Source organism: Equus quagga, chromosome 4 (genome assembly GCF_021613505.1).
Source record: "Equus quagga isolate Etosha38 chromosome 4, UCLA_HA_Equagga_1.0, whole genome shotgun sequence".
Lineage (NCBI taxonomy): Eukaryota > Metazoa > Chordata > Mammalia > Perissodactyla > Equidae > Equus > Equus quagga.
In genome coordinates, this window is record NC_060270.1 from 46,487,596 (window position 1) to 46,505,059 (window position 17,464).

General features: G+C 38.0%; 1 protein-coding gene across 1 annotated transcript in view; it reads right to left on the bottom strand.

Annotated features, from left to right (window-relative positions):
• Positions 1 to 15,373, bottom strand: part of NLGN1 (neuroligin 1) — a 651,710-nt gene extending 636,337 nt beyond the window's left edge. Inside the window, exons 1-2 of the mRNA XM_046659447.1 lie at positions 14,881 to 15,373; positions 14,377 to 14,436 (exon numbers count right to left, since the gene is read on the bottom strand). Of these exons, the coding sequence (XP_046515403.1) occupies positions 14,377 to 14,436; positions 14,881 to 15,373 (553 nt within the window). The remainder of the gene's footprint in view (positions 1 to 14,376; positions 14,437 to 14,880) is intronic.
• Between the last annotated feature and the right edge of the window lie 2,091 nt (positions 15,374 to 17,464).

A 17,464-nucleotide genomic window follows, 5' to 3' on the forward strand; every position in this document is an offset into this window, starting at 1 on the left:
AAGAGCACCTCTTACATTTGTTACACTTAGGGGCTAAGGGCACAGTCAAGAGAGTTGAGCTGCTGGTTTTGAATCCTAGCTCTGCCGCTTTCTAACTGTGGAACCTTGAATAGTTTATGTGTCCTATCCGTGCCTCACATTTCTCATCAGTGAAGCAGCCACACTAATAGTAACAATTTCATAGGGGTTTTTTTGAGAATTCAGTTAATATATATAACTCTTAAAATAATGGCTGGTCCATGATAGACACTGTACAACTGATATGTCTTATGATAATTATATTTATTATCTCTTGCTTTGATTGCCCCTTATGGGCAAATACCATGTCTAGTTGTTTTCATCCTCAGTGTCTAGCATGGTCCCTAGGACATGTTAGACACTTAATAACTGTTTCATGAAAGAATGAAAATGAATAAAACAGGAATAAGAGAAAAACAGATCTTTTATCTCCCCAAGTTACAGCATAGCCCTTTTTCATTATTCCCCTTAGATGTGAAGGGAACTGTAAGAGTACAAGGACAAATGTTCATAGTGTTTCAGTTGAGAGTTTCAATTGAACTTTCCAACATGCACAGAGGGCTTCTGTTCTACTATCTCTCAGAATCACATGAGTATCTATGGGTACGCAGCATGGGGAAAATGCCGGCAAAGCCAGGAAGCAGGACTGGCTGCATAATTTGTGGGGTCCAGTGCCAAATGGAAATATGAGATCTCTTGTTCAAAAATTATTATGAATTTCAAGATGATGGCAGTAGAGTATTTAAATAAGGGTAGAGCTGATCTGAGCACAAGGATCAGTTTGACTACACAGATGACCTGCCCGTGAAGCCAGCCCTGCCAGGAATCTAACAGTCTCTTCTCCATCAGCTCTTACAATATGTTGTAAGACACAGATTGAGTCTATCTTACTGCTAGATTTGTCTCTCACAACTAGATTCAGAGATTCCAGGTCTATAACACTCTTACTATGCGTCTCCAACCTGAACTGTCCAGGATCCAGCCTCCACTGTCTACTAGAAAAGCCAGTGGCCTCTCCATTTACCTCAGCAATCTAAGCTGCCCATTACCTGTCATGTTCAAAATGTTCCTTCATTTATCAACCATTTATTGGCCACCAACCATGTTCCTAAAACTCTGCCTATGGTGTTGTACATACAATAAGGTTTTACTGTCTGGTTTGTCCCATTTTATAAAATGATTTCTGGCTTTTCCTTGGAACACTTGAGTTGTTAATATCTAATAAAAGAAGAAAGGAGCAAAATAACACTCTGGATGCATATACATGTTAATGGTGATATGACCCAATTGAAGGCTAAAACATAAGCAAGGAAATCCCCAACATAGGCTACTGGAAGAGTTATTTTATGCTACTTAGAAGACCCCTTAAATAAATCCAGTTAGACCTCTTCTTAGATCATACAGTACTCAGGCTCTTCCTCTTCAGTGACCCCAAATGAAATGCCTTAGCAGACACAGTGCCAAGAAGTCCTATCACAGAGGTAGATGGTAGAACAAGATCAAAGAAAAGAAAATAATTAGAAGAGAAGATGTATTTGTCACAGGAGGGAAATTGGGGTTGGGTAAGAGGAAAAGGAAATTAAATTAGAAGGTGGGAAGGGAAAATGAAGCTTCTGGCCTGGAAAAGGAGAATCATTCTCTGTGCTCCTATTACACAAATGCGTTGTTGGTGTCCTGTATTAAAATATAAATTCAGTGCAGAGGCAATAATGCTGGCAGTAACGTGCACAGGCAGAGAGCCAAGAGCCTCGGCTGTTGGCAGCCACTCGGCCCCAAGGGCCCCTAGAACAGATTCCAGGTTATATCTGTCAGACATGGAGCCACTGAACATTGTTACTTCTTAGTTAAGGACTCTGATGTTGCCTTTGAAATTTTCTTCATTTGGGGAGCCATAAACAAACAGTGATTGCATAGCAGAGAGGAACAGAATATATTCTTTCTTGCTACGTCTGGTGAGAAATGATAGCAGGTGTAGCATTACTCAAATAAATGCAGATGGTGGGAGACGGAGGCTCTCTCCAACGAAGTGCATTGTTTCTTAAGGCTGTTTATATTTTCAATGAATATTTATTGAATCCCTTGTGAGTAGTGAGGATATAGCAGTGAAGAAGAGAAACGTTCTTCTGGGGCAGATAGAGAGGAAATATGTAAGCAAATAAATGAACAAGATAATTTCACATGGAGATAGAACTGTAATGAAGGAAATAACCAAGGGGATGTAAAAGAATAACTGAGGAAGAGGGTGAGGTGAGGTTATCTTAACAGTGTGTTCAGCAAAGGCTGCTTTCACAAGGTGGCATTTTACCAAGACTTGAATTATAAGACTTAGACAGGAAAAGAGGTAGACATTGTATATTCAAGGTGGAAGGAACAGCAAAGGTCCTAAGGTAGGACAGAGATTGGCTACTCCAGTGAACAAAAGGAGATCAGCAAGGCTAGAATGTAGAAAGCAAGGGGGAAACATAAGGAAGGAGATCGCAGAGGTGGGCAGGAGTCTTCATGTAGGATCTCATGGGCCATGGTCAGGAGTCCTACATTTATTTTAAAAGCAACCTGAAATCCCTGAGGGGCTTAAAAAATGGGTGATATGATCTGACTTCAGACTTTAAAGTAAAGATCACACTGATTGCTAGGTGTAGGATGGATTGCAGGAGCAGGAATGGAAACAGGAAGACCCGTTGCAAGGCTGTTGTAGTGGTTCAGGCAGGAAATGATGGAGCCTCTAGGTTAAGGTGAGGGACCTGGAGAAGGAGGGGAGGGGTACACTGAGGTGGAAGGATAATATCTGAAGTGTCCTGAGTATCAGGAGTAAGTGACATCTGCACACACTCCTGAGAGGTCGCCTCAGCAGGAGAAGTTTGGCTCCTACACTTTCACAATTAGTAAACACCTCACTTCTCTGGAACTACCTCTTCAGCAGCCTTAGTTATTCAGAACATCCAAAAAAATATCTTTGAACAAAGTCTATATATTGAGTTGCCATGGGTTACTTATAGTGAAGATTCTCATTTCAAGCCTATTTGTTTTTATTTCAAAAACAATTTTTGTGTGTGTGAGAAAGATTGGCCCTGAGCTAACATCTGTTGCTAATCTTCCTCTTTTTGCTTGAGGAAGAAGGTCCCTGAGCTAACATCTGTGCCAATCTTCCTCTACTTTGTATATGGGATGCTGCCAAAGCATGGCTTGGTGAGCGGTGTGTATGTCTACGCCTGGGATCCGAACCTGCACACCCTGGGCCACCGAAGCAGAGCACGTGAACTTAACCACTACGCCACCAGGATGGCCCAACCAGTTGCGTTTTTTAAGTGTGGTTACTCCAACCCATGACGGATCTGAGTCAGCACCACAGAAGTGGGCAGGTGTTTCTAAAGTCCAGCAAAATGAGAGCAAGAACAGGAGACAACTGATATCCGGGCAAAGGATATACATACATATCCTTTATATCCTCACACACAGATAAACAAGCAAACAACATAAATAAACACTCAGAAATATTTTAATCTGGAGTGACTCAGTAAAGTGGTTCCACAGACCATACTAGCCTGTGAAGGCCTGAAGGGACTATAATATTCATTCCTGAGTGCTCACTTCTGGGACAACTCTCTGTCACAAAACATCTCTAAACCACAGACTCCTCTCCTGTGTGTTTCCGTAATGACACTTGTTTCCCTCTCTCAGCACGCTTATGACATGGTTATTTTCTCTTTCTGTATCTGCCACCTCCACAGGACTATGAGCGTTTTGAGGGCAACTCTTGAATGCTCTTTTGATCTCTATGTCTCCAGGGCTGACCACAGGGCCCTGCAGAAAGTAGTCACTCACTAGAAGTGTGGAAAGAAGTCCAGAGCGGCAGCTGGTAATCTACCTCTGGAAGAGACAGCCCGTTTGTAGCCCAGTAACTCAGCAGCTGTTGTGTCAGTAGCCAAAGCACTGTCAGGCCTCACAGAGATTTGTATAGTGACAGCACAGGCTGGTTTCTTTTCAAACAGATGGATAGAAAGTTTTAAACCATTGCATCTTGGCAGAGCAACTAAGGTGGGCTCAGGCCACAGGGCTGATACAATTATAGTTTGGGTTATGCCTGATGTGTTTTATTCTGCTGTGCATATTCTGTGCTCCATACACACTTAAAGATTTAATTAAATGCTTTATTATAGGGAACAAAGTGCCAAATATCAGCATCATTACATTTTTTTCCACAGAAACAGCCATTCCTTCATTTTGTTTTGAGATTTTAATACAAATCAGGCTTCCATTTACTTGGTAAGATTGACATGGCCACCGACCAGAACATTCTGCTTCTTCTTACTGGCATGCTGTCATTGCAATGTAAGCTCCCTCAGGGCAAAAAATATGTCCTTCCCACTGAGCCTCCAGCAGTGCTAGACAGGAGCACTTTAGGCTCTGGCTGAGAACGAGAAGGAATGGCCATGTAGGAAATCTGACCTCAGGACAAAGGACACGAACAGAGCAAAGCAACATCAAGACCAAAAAGAATAATGAATGAATGAATGAAGAAAGGAAGGAAGGAAGAAACGAAGGAAGACAAGCACTGCTGCCATAGTCAAAGATTCCATTTAATGACAATCTGAGGCCCCAGGAAACATCCTACAAGGGTTATAGGTTTCTCCCCCTTCAAATGCCCTTTGTTAAACGGCACAGGTGGCCAAAGGTCTTCATAAAATAAAAACAGAGAAAACAAATTTCACCCCGGTTTTTCAGAGTAAATTGGAATACAAAATATTTTACACGGTCATTATAGAAAAAATTCTCTTCAGATTCAAATTTATAGATGCTGCATTTCCATTTTCATTGAAATGAAGTTAATTCCCTAAATAAATGACTTCCAAAATTTCTTTTAAAGCAAAAGAATCCTTTTTGCCTCTCCTTTTCTTTTTATTTTTAAAAGTCTTGGCACTGTAGATGGACTCTTCTTCTGTGTGTAAGGAATGAGAGACAAGCTGCCCTGGTGTGGGAGCGTGGATGTGTGTGATGGGGGGACCAGCAGGAGACGCACCGCAGGCTACTTGGCTGCCCAGCTCAGAGGCAGCTCAGAAACCTCAGGATCTGCCTGGCTTGTAAATTACTGTACCAAGGAACATAGCAATTCTTTCCGATGAAAGCTTAGAGCTGAAAATTGAGGCACTGCCTGGGAAGATGGTGAGCGAACTTAGCAGGAATAGAGAGTTAGCAATAGGTGTTCCTCTTTCCAGGGATCCCCTTCATGCGGACCTATCTATTCCTGAGAGCCCCGGGAATCCAAATCAGAAGAAGCAAATATGTTCTTAATAATTCTACCCAGGGCTCCCTCTTCTTTTCTGAGGAGCAGCTATTTTTACAAATGCTCCTTATCTACTTGGCAGGGTTACATCTATCCTCATGTCATACCTGAGCAGTTCACGCTTACCCTTCTATCCCTTCTCTTCCTCCTTCTCCTTCTACTTTGAGGAACTTGGAAAGAAGATTCTAGAAGAGGACCCTCAAAGCTTTTTGGTGAAACAGAATAGGAACTCTTTTGTGAGAGAAAGAGTTAGAGGGAAGGTGTTTCTGTATCGTCCTCCTAAGACTAGGAGACAATATGTCATTTCCTTTTTGGCATAACTGTTTCAAAGGTCTTTGCCTCAAAGAAAAGGGATGAAAGAGAGTGAAGAGTTTTTCCTTCAGTCCTGAAATGAGAAGCAGAAAATTAAGACCATTGTTGATGAATCAGATTTTCTACTTTTGAAAATTACGATTACGGTTGCAGTGACCCCAGCTCCTGTTATTAAGATTTCTTTTTGTCATTGTTTAAAACTGACTTTTGCAACATTTTACACGCTTTAATGAAAATTATGGGCTATAGTTAAATTGCTCTAATGCTATCATTACATAGATAACAGATGAGTAAGATTGCAGTAAACAAAGAAATAGGTCTTAAAAATTATTTTAAAAAGAACATTGTCCAATTGCCTAGATATGACAAATGAAACGGCATTGAAAAATCAATGCTACTATGGTTTTAAATTGGTAGGATCTTAATTTTAACTAAAACCATGATTACATATAAGCAACCATACAGATAAGATGTTTAAAATTCAGGGAAAGTGAAGAAAAAACTTCATCATTTCGTCTACACAGAGTCACATACTTGGACATATAAAAGTATCTAGACTAATGCATAGCAATCTATCGTGACAGAAAAATACTTAAAAACAAGTTAAAGAAACTTCTCAAGAGATCAGAGAGAATCCAAATCTGTTGGAGGGACTTGATACCACACAAAATTTGAATTTTGATTTGAAAAGGAGGCCAAGCAATCCTAAACAGCAGCCATGTGACCTTGAGTAAGTTATTTAAACCCAATAAGCAATAATTTTTGAACCTATAAAATGGGCATAATGATAGCACCATTTTGAGATCTTCCTGGGGATTCAGTTTGAAAAAAAGTAGAAGTGTGCTTGGTGTCCTCCAAGAATTCATGTACAACTAGAACCTCAGAAGGTGACTCTATAGGTCAAATTGTGTTACCTCAAAATTCCTATGTTGAAGTACTAACCCTGAGTACCTCAGAGTGTGACCTTATTTGGAAAAAAAGTCTCTAGATATAATTTGTAAAATTAAGTCATTGGGGTGAGACCTAACTCAATGTGATTGGTGTCCTTATGAAAAGGGGTAATTTGAACACAGACACGCCCACAAGGAGAATGCCATAAGAAGAGACACGAGGAGAAAACAACAATCTATTAGCCAAGGAGAGAGACCTAGAACATTCTTTCACACAGCCCTCAGAAGGAACCAAACCTGTGATACCTTGATCTCAGACTTCCAGGCTCCAAAACTCTGAGACAAAAATTTTCTGTTGTGTAAGCCATGCAGTTTGTGATAATTTGTCACAGCAATCTTAGTAAAGTAATACACTGACCTTATTTGGAAACAGGGGCTTTGCAAATGTAATTAAGATGAAGTCATACTGGATTAGGGTGGGTCATAAATCCTATGACTGATGTCCTTATAAGAAGGCCATGTGAAGACACAGAGACACTGGGAGACACACAGGGAAAAAAAGCCCTATGATGACAGAGGTAGAGATTGGAGAGATACAACTACAAGCCAAGGAATGCCAAGGACTATCGGCAACCAACAGGAGCTAGGAGAGAGGCAGGGAGATTCTCCTTCAGAGCCTCCAGGAAGAACCAACCCTGCCAACTCTTTGATTTTGGACTTCTTGACTCCAGAACTCTGACAGAATAAATCTCTGTTGTTTTAAGCCACTCCATTTGTGGCAGTTTGTTCTGGCAGCCCTAGGAAACTAATACAAGAAGTGTCAAATAAAGTACTTTGTCCACTTACGAAGGGCTATGTGCAAACTTATGATTAGAAATTATACTTCCACATCTAGTCTAGAGTTTAAGATTATCAGATCCAGAATGAGTTTACGTGATTGTTACTAACAAATTTATATCCTGGTGTGATTTTTGAAGCTGTTTATTTCCTAAACTATGTGAGCATGTACCACCATAAGCAGCAGCAGAAGAAAAAGAATACTAATAGGAGAAACATTAAAGGTCAAAAGATTATAAACAAAATCTGTAATGGTAAGTAACATAGAAGTACATTAAAGCAAAGAGCACGTCATAATTATTAAGCTGGCAGTATGTTATATATGTGAAAACAATAAAGAAAATGTATTATTACATTGGATAGGAAAGAGGGAAGCAACTTCTACAAAGGTTTTCTCTTGTGGCGTAACTCTTTTTGTTGGTGGCATAAGCCTTAAATGTTTTCGACTTCAACCTCAGTTTCGGTAAGGGAAAAAGTATTTATCCTCTGGAAAAACTGAGTTGGACACCTATAATGGTCTTTTAATCATCAGCTTCAGGAGACTCTCTGTGTGTCAGTAAACAATGGAACAATTGATGTTGTTCTTTTAAAACTTTGCAACCCTTTAGATCTACTTCATTTCAGACCTCCAACTTAAACTGTTTAGCTTTTAGAAGACTTAACCACATCTGTCCAATGAAACTAATTCAAATATAAAGCCACATCTCTGGTTCAATCTGGTTTTCCATCCATCGTCAAACCCCAAATGAGCCAGATGGTGTAATTATTCCAGTATGTAGTGATTTTTCTACTAGCAAATTGGCCACGATCTATTTGATCTGGAATCCCATATAAACAGGATTGCTGTTGTGATGTTTGGTTTTATTCCCTCTATTCTATTGTCTCTCTTCAAAGGAAATACCATTGGCCATCAAAAAAATATGCATCTTTGAGCAAGATACTTCACCTCTTTGGTCTTCCCTGTCTGCATTTGTAAAGTGTGAATAAGAATCACGTACGATTGTTGTGATATTAAATAAATTACGGTTAAATGTCTAGGATGAATTAAGAGCTTGCCAGTGTTAATTCTATCTCCATTTCCCTTAATATTACACATCAAACAATTAAAATACAATCAGATGAGAAGAGAATCCCACTACCACTTTTACCCCTGTACTCCTACCCATGCACTCTGCCTAGCTACACGTTAATTTAAATTATCTACCTATGCCCTTTTTAATCCAAAACCTCTAATTTTGAACAAGAGCCAATCTTTCTTTAAAGATATTATTCCAGTAGTCTACCATCTTTCTCCCGTATTTTTAATTGTTCCCTTTCTTCTGTATACAAACATTTCTTTATTTTTTCCATCTTGACCTACAGCCACAAAAACACCCTCTATTGTTCATAGGCTCTCGTTTTTTTTTTCTGCTCCTTAAAATAGTTATTTATGTTCAGCAACTCTAAATCTTCTCCAGTGCTCTCTTAGACCTACTCCAGTGTGTCATACCCATACCACCCTACAAAAGTTCACTTGGCAGAGTTGATCGCTGTGTCTATTTTGATGTATTTTCTTTACCTAGCTTCCAGGATGACAAAAAAAATCTTGGTTTACCTCCCATCTCAATATGCAACATTTTCTGTCTCTATTATCTTTTCTCCCAGACCTCTTAATGTTGAAATATCTCATGGGTTAGTCTTTGATGTCTTTTTCTTTTCTCTATTTTTATTCAATTCCTTTTATTCTCACTCAGACTCATGACTTTAAATCTTTGCCTTCTATATCACAATGACTCCCAAATTTATATCTTCATTTATACCTCTCTCTTGAACTTCAAACTGGTTCCTTGATGTTTACACTTGGATGTCTAAGAGTCATCTCAAATTTAACATGTCCAAAACTAAACACCATCTTCTCCTTGTGCCTCCCTCTAAACCATTCCACATTCCTTTTTTTCCTTCTTAATTGATGGCAAATCTCTTCTTCTAGGTACTCAGACCAAAAACCTAGGAATCTTCTCTGACTCCTCTTTTTCTTTCACAGCCCACAACAAACTGATCAAGAAATGTCATCTTTGGGGCCAGCCCAGTGGCATAGTGGTTAAGTTTGCTCACTCTACTTCGATGGCCCAGGGTTTGCAGGTTTGGATCCCAGGCATGGACCTATACATTGCTCATCAAGCCATGTGGTGGGAGCATCCCTCATACAAAATAAAGGGAGATTGGCACATATGTTAGTTCAGAGCCACTCTTCCTCAAGCAAAAAAAAAGGAAGAATGGCTACAGATGCTAGCTCAGGGTCAATCTTCCTCAAAAAAGAAAGAAAGAAAGAAATTGATCTTCAAAATACATCAAGACTCTATCACTTGCCTTGTTTCCGCCCTGGTCTGAGCCTGAACTAGGCTCATGTCTTGTCTCGATTACAATTGCCTCTTACTTGTGCTCCCAGTTTCTCCATGCTTTCCTAAAATCTACTGTCAATGCATCAGCTAGCATGATCTCTTTAACATAAAGTCAGATCATTCTGAATCCAGTGCCTCGCTCTCTCTTCCCTTTCCAGATATAGTGTACTCCTAGTTATTCTCTAAATAGTCAAGGCAGATTCTCACCTTACTTCCTTTGCACCAGCTCTTTCCTTTACGCTTTCCCTAGAAGTCATTTCATCTCTTTCAGGTCTTTGCTCGAACAAGGACTATGTTGACTATTTCATTTAAAATTACCTTCACCCTCCACACCAGCACTCTTGATCCTCCATACTCTGTTTATTTCTCATCTTCTTATACCTTTTAAATGTAATTATCCATTCTCTCCATTTTGTCTCCACATACTAAGATGTAAACTCCAGGAGGACAAGGATTTTTTTTGTTTTTTTCACTGATGTATCTGTGGGGCCTAGAGCAGTAATTTAATTGGCAGAGAATAAGGACTCCATAAATATTTGTTAAATGAATAAATTAGTTAGAAATGCACAAGCAAGAAGGAAGAGCATTCTGGGATATAACCTCCTTTTAAAATCCTAAACACAGTGACAGTGATAGGACTCACTGTCATATATATTTAATCAGAGAAGACTCAGTCTCTATGTTCAACAACCAACCAAATAAACCTTAAGTTTGTGGAAAAGGCTCTTAAATGAATTCAATATTATTTCAGGTAAAGATTACAAAATAGAACATAAAAAAGTAAAATACTTATGAAAATCAGGAATAAAATGCTCAAGGAGTCAGGAAGTATACTAGGGCCATCTATAAAGATTCTAATTTTCTGTGCAATAAAAATTGGGGTAAATGAAAAAAAAATGGGTTAACAATTTCTCACCATGGCAGAAATAAAAATTAATTCTGTATTCATCTCAGAAGAGCTATGCAAATGATAGTCAAAGTGCTGGTAATACACAAAGCTACACAACTCTAAGGTATCCATGAGCCAATCAATTTGTTTGTGGATTCTCTGGGTCCCTTGTTCCTCCTTCTCATGTTTACTGCCTAATATTTGACCACTTTACTGTTTGCTGGCAACTCTCACAAGAGAGAGAAGTAGAGAAAGAAAATGAAACACAAGCAAATTAAAATTCCTCCTGATAGCAGCCAGGAGGAATATGCTGGGATTTTGGTCCAGATAGTAAGAAAACACACATACAATTTAAAAATATTCACTAAAATGGCTACTGAGCATGGTTTCTGGAAGCCAGTTTCTAATATTGGCTTGACCTAATTCAATTAAGATGAGCATTAAATCTGTCTAAAATAAAGTCAATAGAATAGAACAGAATAGAATAAAAAGAATTCATAACATATTTGAATGTGCAAAAGAAAGAAGGAAGAAAGGGAGGGTGGGAGGGTAGAGAGATACAAGCCTTTGCTATAGAAATCATCTACAGGAGGTAATTTAACATAAAGGAAATGTGTCTCATAAGCAAAAGCTAGGGCCAAACCTGACTCTACCACTTAGTAGCAGCAGAAACTCAGTCAGAACACTTAACTCTCAGAGCCTACTTTCTTATTTGTAAAATAAGGATAGTAATATACTTTTCTCGTAAAGTTTTTGTGACAAATTATGTCTGTCCTCCACATCCGAATTCCAGTTTCTATCACACGGTATCTGCCTATTTGGACAAGTGTTGACAGTCCTCTCATTTTAAGCACTCATCCCTTCTTCCAGTTTTGCAAGGAGAAAACCCTGATGAAATATCTAGAGAGTAATTAACATATGGCTAAAACTATCATGGGAAATATGAAAAAATAGATTAAAAAGTGCGACTGGGACCTATTTTAAATAAGAGGCAGCCTACTGGTAAAAATGTTTTTTTTCTTCAATTACACAGGAAAATATTTTAAAACCTCTATTTAAAAATCAGAGCAAGGCATCTTTTGCAGGAGGGAGAAAATTTTCTTTCTTCTATACAGACTAAAGTGTAGAAAGTACTTTGTTCTTTGTAAACTTACTTGAGTATAAGTTCTGTGGGAAAAGGGATCTTTGTTTCATTCATTACTGACTCCCTTGAATACTGCATGACTTATAATAGGCAATTAAGAAAGAATTTTGAATGAATACAGGATGAACAGATTATAGCAGACTTGGCACAGGGATGGGGTCCATCTGTCTCTGTGGGTGACTATACACAATTAAAAAAAATAAGAGGGCCGGCCCGGTGGCATAGTGGTTAAGTTTGCGGGCTCTGCTTCAGTGACCTGGGGTTCACCAGGTTTGGATCCTAGGCATGGATCTAGCACCACTCAGGCCATGCTGTGGCAGCATCCCACATAGAAGAACTAGAAGGACTTACAACCAGGATATACAACTATGTACTGGGGTTTTGGAGAGAAAAAAAAAAAAGCATTGATTTAAAAAAAAAGAAAGATAAATAATAACAAGCCAGAATTTTATTAACACCTAGATAAAATATAACATGACTATTCTTACAGTTCCCCAACCATCATTTATAAACTTTTAACATTCTGTTGAAGAACTCATCATCCACTTGCAATATATATTAGTATATACAGAAATGAAATGACTAGTATTTTCCTTAACCAGGATAATATGATTTCTTGAAGTGACCAGAATAGACCCTTCATGATAGAGAAGGAAAAAAGTTAAAAGTTTGGGAAAAAATTCTACTCCTGCTCTAAACTTTAGTTTTGTTTATTTTAAAAAGACTATTTATATAGAAAATTACGTTTACATTGTTATGTAGACTTTGCGATAATATATAAATGGCTGATAAATGAGAAGAATTTACTTAATAATAATAGGATATATTAAATACCAAAGTGACATAATTTTTTAGAATGTTCAATATAAAACCACAATAGATTTGGACTGTAAACCACACAGACTAATGTTGGTATCTATAGATTTTGTCCTCAGGCTAATTATAAATTAGTTCTAAGTTTGCCAAAGTAAATAGCACAGCCTATGTACCTCTTTGCCAACTCTCTCATAAAGCAGATGGAACCAACAATTCAAAGAACAATGAAAAAGAATTTTCTAATGAATCTGTTTCTCTCTGAAGTTGCATGAGAAGAAAGGTCACTTTCTCACTTACTAGCTTACCTTTTGATGTCCTTATTATTTTTTGATTGTACATAGTTTTATGTACTATGCTCTATTTATGCATTCTTCAATAGCATCTTTATTTATGACTTTGTGAATCAACATCTTTGTGATAGGAGGCGAAAGTCACTTAGCTAATTACACATGCTTGATAAGCTGCATAATAATAACCACTGCAGTATTGTACATTAGTCGAAGGCATGTAAATTACTGCAGTTATTCTCATTTGGGGAAAAACAAGACTTTGTTTTAGTTGTTTAAAACACCCTTGTTGCGTCCATATCCACCTTCTGAAGTATATTATGCTTTTAACCCAAATCATGCCATCAATAAAAAAATGAAGGTTAAATCTCATTCTACCAATATGACCAAAGAAACCAAAACCAAAACCAAACAAAACTCAATTTAATGCAAATACTTCTGATCCACAGTTGAGAATTTTGTTATATGAAGCTTCTTCTGTATAATGCAACCCTGGTAAAACAGAACAGCTTAGACACTCCCCGCCCCATAAGGATGTTGTAATGAAATCTGACTTGGTCCAGCCAGGAGATTAGAAGTGCATAGAAAGAGAGAATGTACAGCACTAGAATATTAATATGACTTCTGTATGAAGGTTGGAAATTCTACAAAGTTATGAATAAGGTCAAAATAACACTTAGATGATTTACTGCCATAGAAAATCACACTCTCTATGAGTGATTTACTGGATGTTATATAAAAATGGAGTGTGGACAAGCTACATTCAGATGCAAGCTTGCAGCTGTCAGTGTCTACATTTGCTCAATCTGGCTAGAGATGATTTGAAGGTTGATTTAATTGTAGCTTCTGAATCATGTTCTTCCCTATGTTTTAAATTGTTTAACATAAATATAAAAATGTTAAAGTAATTTTAAGACTGTAAATATTTAGTATCAAAATCTGCAAAACCTCATTCTCTTCTGGAAGAATAACTGAAATGAAAAGACTGTCTGGGGAAAAAATACCATTACTTAATAATGGTAATTGCCCAACAGTTGTGGCAAAGTTACCCTTAGATGAAAATATTCATAGGGTGTACAGAAGAAGCTGAGAATAAACAAACAAAAAACTAGGTCTGAGACTGAACTAATCAATTTTAAGAGGAACAGAAATCTATACCTGTAGAAAAGGATTCGGAGATCAAAGTTAACCAGTTGTTAAGGGAGCATTGTTGGGGTTCCTTGCAGGCAGTGTAATAGCTTAGGTGTCTGTTCCTCTGTACACAAACTCAAAGCAGAGATTCAACTCCTGTCGATGCTACCAGCACCAGAACACAAGGCACCACCAATGAGCTTTGTCAATGTCATCTACTCAGCTAAAGCTCTCCTTAACCATCTTTCTATTTTTTGACAGCTTTCAATAAATTCCAAATATCACCTAACTATTCACTTCCCAGCATCAGCAAATCATCCTTAGGGAGAATATCTTGTTCTTCCTCTGCAAGCTTTTTCCCCCATTTTTTATTTGCACTTTGATACATACCTCCTTTTCTACATATTTTCTTGCCGGGCTTTCTGGCACATTCCTTGGATATTCTTTTTACTGAAAAATGAATAGAAGACTAGAAAATAACATGGCGCTCCATCACAGACCGCCGGAACATGCAACACCACTATCTAACTTAATATGCTCCTGCATTTACTAAGTGCCAAAGATCCCCAATTCGTTGAGCCTGCACATGCAATGGAGAAATGTTGATGCATCTTCTCAGAAGTCATTCGGTAGGAAATGGAAATTAGGAACCCATTTCTACCTAAATATACGTGCTGTGGAGGAAAGAAAATGAGTAGGCACAGGAAAAAACTAAGAACAGATACACCGACACACGCAAACAAAAAGAGCAGCATGCACGCATGTAAAATATGTCTACATGCCAACAGGAAAAGCCATGCATGCTACCAGTACACACGAATTAATATTGTTAGAACTTAGAATAGAAAAGAAAAATATAAATACATCTCCCTGTTTTTCCTGCAGTAAACTCACCATCCTCAGTTGGGACATAAATGTTTAAATATAGGCAATCTTCACTCTGGTCTTGTACATACGATGAAATCACATCCAAGTTATTAGTAAACCAGACAGGAAGCATGACTTCAGGCAATCTGCCATCAATGATATTCTGGGGACACACAGGAGCAAATTGAGTGGCATTCCTGATATCTGACCAGGGAGATGGTGGCTCTGGAGGCTGAAAACGATGTTCCCCTGTTGGTGGGGCTGCATACGGAACCCCAAGAAACTGAATAACGGGCCCCAAAATTTCATTATTGAGCTCTTTCTTAATCCCTCTTATCTTGCCAAAGTTGGTAGTCACCAACGGGTCTGCATCATCCAATTTTTGTGAGAGCACATGGGCAGCCTGAAGCAAACATCCCAAGACACAGAGAGTCAATGAAGCACCCAATCCCCTGTGTACCAAGCACGCTATCACTGCTCTCCAAACGTAATTTGGCCACGTGCATCTGGGCAGTGCCATGGTCCCACATTAGTTGTGTAGTTGTCTGGTTACAGTGAGGCAGAGGTATTTGTAGCCACTTGAGAAAGACTGTGTAATGGTAGAATACACCTCCGATTTCTTAAAGGCGAGCTTGTCAAGAAAAGCTCAGAAAGCTCTTCACGCAGCCAGTATCTCCCATTGATTTCACATGTATTGAAGCAGCATCTTCAATCATCACTATTTATCAGACCATATCCTATTGATCATTCTCTTTTCCATAGTAGCAACGTGGCGAGAGTGGCCATTGACTGTAGATTTCCCTCTTATAAATCAAATCCAGTTAGCTGCAGGTCTATATCCTAGAGAAAATGAAAATAAATCATTAGCACAAACAAGCTAAAATAGACAGAGTGATAACCAGATGTTTTATAAGCTACAGAAATACATTAATAATGGTGAGAGTCAGGGAAGTTGAATACTATTATAGGAAAATTACGGTTTGATATAAGATGACAGGTGAAATAACTGATTATTAGATTATTGAGAAACTTGCCTGCTGACTGTATACATATTTAAGTGTCAGCAGGCCTTGTCAAAATACACAGTTTCAGGAACATTTCATAGTACAGTATTTTAAAATGCTGAAGGTTATGTGTAAAATTTTTCCTTTATTGACAGTCTTCAATCACTTCAAGGAACCTCAGAATTAATCAGCAAACATGCTAAAAATTAGAATTCAATAGTAGATAGCTGTTTTAAAAATATTGGTAGAGAATTAGTGGAATATAAACAAACTCTGTAAGAATGACAATATATATTAAAAGGCGCTCCCCAATCCAATGCTATATAGAAAAAACAAAGTTAATGTTAGAAAAGAAAACTGATACTAGTTCAACTATGATCATTTAAGTGCAACTACCTTACAAGGTCAACCTCCTTGCTGTTTCTCAAAAGTTTGCATAAAATCATTGGCTACAGGTCTTCTATCTTAAATTAAGATTCAAGAATTTAAAAGATAGAATGGATTTAGACACAATTTGGAAAAGAGAGAAGTTGGCATCATTTTTTGCAGACTAAAGGGGTTTTTTTTTTACCATCTAGCTATATATTTTATATACCAGTAAATTTGCAACGTGAAAATTAATTTCTGAGTCAAAGTCAACAGTCAATATATTTTAAATTACAAATTTTGTTCTCACTATCTGTTAGAGATCAAAGGGAGAATACAACAAAAGTGAGGTAATTTAAAAGAACAATCTACCTAATCATGGCATCTTGCATATCAACACTAATCAAACATCTAACACTGTTTACCCAGTTCAACTTAAAATGCATCAGGATAAAATGTAACATCCAGTGCAGTGCAATTCACAGTGTAATCTTCCATTAACTGCAAAATGGCATACACATGGGTAAATTTGTCTTTTCTTGTTCAAGCAGCCTTTTAAAAGGGCTTACTTTGAAAATAATAGTGTTGATTTGTATTACAGATGGTTCTATTCTGTCATATTGTGGGAAGATTCCCGAAGAAATGCTGGTTGGGCAGTGTGGCGGCACTGACTTTGTGTTATTGAAAGGGTGATTGTAAAAACTATATAGGGCAGCAGGAGATTTGGTTCAAGCCTGGTGTTCCTTTAGCTCTGAACAATCCATCACAGAAGGCAATAAGGAGATAAATGTCTTTCTTCAAGAATACTCAGTCTGCGTTAATTCAAATATCTTTGCTGTGAAAGCACATTAACATACAAAAGATGGGCTTAGATCATCCCATTCATGCCCCGAACTCCAGCATGTATGAAAGACTTAGCTACACAAACCCTCCTCTGTTAAAAGTATATTATGCTCACTCTTATGCAGAATCGTGGTGGGTCACCGCATGACTGAGTCTTTCCTAGTCACCTTTTGGTGTTAAAAAGCACATTTGATACCTAAAATAGAGAACCTGTGGTGAGGTCTTAAAAGTCTCCACCACCATTTGTTATTCAGCCAATTTTCAAGAACAGCGATTTCCAGAAGTTCTCCTTTACATAGTAGATATCCCATTAATATAAAAAGTACTTGTTTGGGTATTAACAAAATAACACTCCTTTTTGTACTACAAATCCTTAACTGTGATAAAAATAAAGAGGC